Source organism: Xyrauchen texanus, chromosome 42 (genome assembly GCF_025860055.1).
Source record: "Xyrauchen texanus isolate HMW12.3.18 chromosome 42, RBS_HiC_50CHRs, whole genome shotgun sequence".
Taxonomy (NCBI): Eukaryota; Metazoa; Chordata; class Actinopteri; order Cypriniformes; family Catostomidae; genus Xyrauchen; species Xyrauchen texanus.
The window spans coordinates 33,277,986-33,281,539 of record NC_068317.1 but is presented as its reverse complement, the minus strand read 5'-3'; the positions used below and the strand labels follow the sequence as shown (position 1 = coordinate 33,281,539).

At 35.9% G+C, this 3,554-nt stretch overlaps 1 protein-coding gene across 1 annotated transcript; it reads right to left on the bottom strand.

Annotated features, from left to right (window-relative positions):
- Positions 1–644: 644 nt before the first annotated feature.
- On the bottom strand, positions 645–2,601 carry LOC127634938 (uncharacterized). The gene has a single exon (XM_052114704.1). It carries the CDS (start codon positions 2,591–2,593, stop codon positions 1,019–1,021), a length of 1,575 nt encoding a protein of 524 aa, XP_051970664.1. The 5' UTR covers positions 2,594–2,601; the 3' UTR covers positions 645–1,018.
- Between the last annotated feature and the right edge of the window lie 953 nt (positions 2,602–3,554).

Below are 3,554 nucleotides of genomic sequence, written 5' to 3'. Positions count from 1 at the left end.
CAATCATATTTAATGAAACTACACTATGATCTCTCTAAGATTTTATAGATATTACAGTTTAATTTTTTGTTAAAGCGTGATTTTCTTGTTTTTAAAGAGCGCTACACAAATAAAAATGACTTGACTTGAAACACTGCTCTGAGGAAACATGATGAACTTTGATTTTGATTAAATTCATAATTTATATTATTTTCTCTGTTACACATTCACAACATTTGCTAGAATCATAAATGTCTCTATGAACAAATGGAGAAAGAACAGGACTGTGTTTTTAATGTTGCATGTATACAAGATTTCCATGAGGATTATTGAGATTGTAAGTAAATATTGTCACAGTCAATGTTTCTTTTAGGTTATGTATGTATTTATTGGTAATTTTATATTACAGCATATAATATGACATTTGAGCATTTGTACAATTGTACATGATTACAGTATATAGAAATACTAAATATTTGTTGATTTATTCTAAATGAGCATCCTTCACAACTTTATAATTCATTAAATGTATACAAAATATATAAAAACAATTTTAGATCATAATTACTCTACATTAACACAAATATGATTTAGCTAGTTTTATGTGCTAGTTGTACATTTAGGATTGTAAGCATGGTCTCTGTGTTATTGAAACAATGTTCATGAGGAGTTCTTGCTGTTTTGTGTTAGAACAGACAAAATCACAGTGTGTATTACTGTAAATAAATAAATAAAATAAAATAAAATAAAAAAATATGTGGAAAAATGAATTTGTGTTTTTGTAAACACAAATTTTGTTGTAAAACATCTTTGAGCAGTTGTACTCTGTTCCTCATCTGTGCTATATAATATAATCTAGCTTTACAATCATTTTCAGTCTTATTCTGGACAATGAGGAAAAATAAACTCTACATGGTAAATCACAATCCGACACAGAGATATGAAAACATTTTAGCAATTTCATTGAATTCATGATTATTCAGACACCTTATTTATAGACACAGTTTTAAAAGGATTTGCAGGATAATTTACTGATGTTTTAATTAACACAGGCGCTTTCTTTATTTCTGTAAACTTTTTTCATGTATCTCAGTGCTCCGGTGTTAATTTCTCCTGCTCTCCTCTTGATGTTCTTCAGTGTTTCAGCTTTCTCAGGTTCATTGATTTCCTTCAACTTCTCAATGAGAAAATCAATGTGCTGAAGAGTGAACAGAGAATCAGTCTTGAGGGCGATCATCTCCAGAGATTCAACACAATCATAAGCTTCAATCACCAGCTTCATTTTCTCTTTCTCTAATTCTTGCAGATCTTCTTTCAGCTTGTTGATCTCAGACTCAAAATCACGAATCTTATCATCATATACTTTCTTTAATCCTTCATTTGTTCTCTTCTCCTTCTTTTTCTTTGTTTCATATATTTTGTCTTCTTTGACATGTTTGTTGGAGTGACATTTATTTGTGCACACTGTACAGTGATAATTCTTCATCACACTACACCATGAGAGATTTGTGGCCCACCAGCATCCTGGATAGTGACAGTTCTCCTCACAGACGGTGCAGCACATCGCCTGTTTGGCTACAGAAGGATCAATATCAACCTTTTCTTTGTAGTTCACTTCAACTTCATCCTCAAAGTTATTATTTTTCTTGTGTTTCTCCAGAACTTCTTGAGTTTGTTTCTTCTCCTTTAGTTTTTGTTCTATCTCTTGAACACGTGATCGTATATTGGAGATGTTTTCTTCCAACTGCTTCCGTTTTTTAAAAACATATTGAGTCATCTGCAAGGTACCTGTTTGTACTTCATCAAGAAACATGAAAAATCCTGCCATCCCTGTAAAACTGAGATTCCATGATTGTTCCCGTCTCGTTTCTTCATCAAATGTCTCTCCTTGACAGTTGTCAAACAGGAAATACACGGGCTGATTCTCTTTTACAGCACACTTGATTTTGGCCTCTTTAACGGCCATCAGGGCATTTTTAGGGTGAGCTCCAGTTGAGTATGTGAAGAGCAAGACAATATTTTCAGCAATATCTTTGCCAAATAAAGACTGAACAGCATCAAATATGTATCGTTGTCTGTCTGAGAGTCGATTTTGGGTTGAATTAATCACCAGACACACTGCATCTATTTCATGAAATACACCTTCAGATTTAGATAATCTAGACAAATTCTTTGCAATCTTTTGATCATGCGAAATATTATGTGTGTCTCCATATCCTGGTGTGTCAATGATGGTTAAATCGACTAAAGCTTCCTGTGCATATACACCATATATAGTGACATCAGAGGTCTGACTGTGAACGGATGTTCGGTCACTCTGGTCATCTGTGATCTCAAACCAAACTTTATCTTCTCTCTGAACACCTAAGATGTAGTTGATCACAGTATTGATCAGAGTTGTTTTTCCTGAGCCGGTTTCTCCCACCATCAGAATCGTTTTATGGGGTTTGTTTGTGTCTCTCTCCCCAAATGTTATTTTTCTATATGGTGCAAGTTTATCCACATTGTCTTTAATGAACTTCAGACGGTATCGAACCGGATTTCCTTCTTCAATTAAATCACTTTTTTTAATGAGTTCATCAATTTTGAGTACACACTGGCTTAAACCCGTCATTCTGTTCTCACTGTAATGAAAAACAAAAGTAAAGATGAAAATAATTTCAATTGACATATAAGTATTTTTTTATATATTTATTTATTTTTATTGTTCAACAGCAGCTTTTGGAGGTGTGGCTTTATTTGAAAGTCATTACAGAAACTATACAAAAAATATTGTTTTACAACCCTCGTGAAAAAACCAATGGTGACAGTTGCAAGAGAAAAACTCCCTCAAAGGGTGAGTGAATTATGTAATTTCATGTAATCTTAATAATTTACATCTTCACTATATGAGTCTATACAAGATTTACATTAAATACACGTCTAAACTCACATAGTGGGTGCCACATTGTTTTACAAGCATGTGAAAAAAAAATTCATAGATTATTTATCTTAATGTACTTCACTATTTCAAAACTTCATTTCATAATTTTAAGATCAACGTCTGACCAGCCTCAACAAGTGTCAATAAGTTGGTACTTTCTCTTATACCACCCTAACACAACAACCTCCCCTCCAACCTCTCCTGCAGGAATGAAAGCACTGACTGAACTGCGCACCTCTGTGGGTCTTCAGATCTAGAGGAACACCAATTTGCGAACAAGCGGCACTTAAGGGCGTAAAGCTGACTGGTTGAGGGAGCTCTGGCATGATTGATCGAATCTACGACTGCAGGCAGTAGATGGCTTAGGTCTTCTGCGTCCCATCCAGGGGCCATACATGGAGATTCTAGAGGTCTGGGCGCGGGTGCCAGAGGGTATCCCATCCCTGAGAACGAAGGTCCTTCCTCAGGGGAATTTGCCAGGGAGGTGCTGTCGCGAGGACCGTGACATCCAAGAACCAAGTCCGATTGGGCCAGTAAGGAGCCACTAAGGTGACATGTTCCTCGTCCTCCCTGACCTCGCACAGCACCAGTGCAAGAAGGCTCACTGGGGGAAATGCGTACTTGCGCAGCCCCGGGGCCAGCTGTGTGCTAA

What these genes read in the sequence shown, in the direction of transcription:
- LOC127634938 (XM_052114704.1), bottom strand. Translation starts at nt 2,593, where the DNA reads ATGACGGGTTTAAGCCAGTGTGTACTCAAAATTGATGAACTCATTAAA.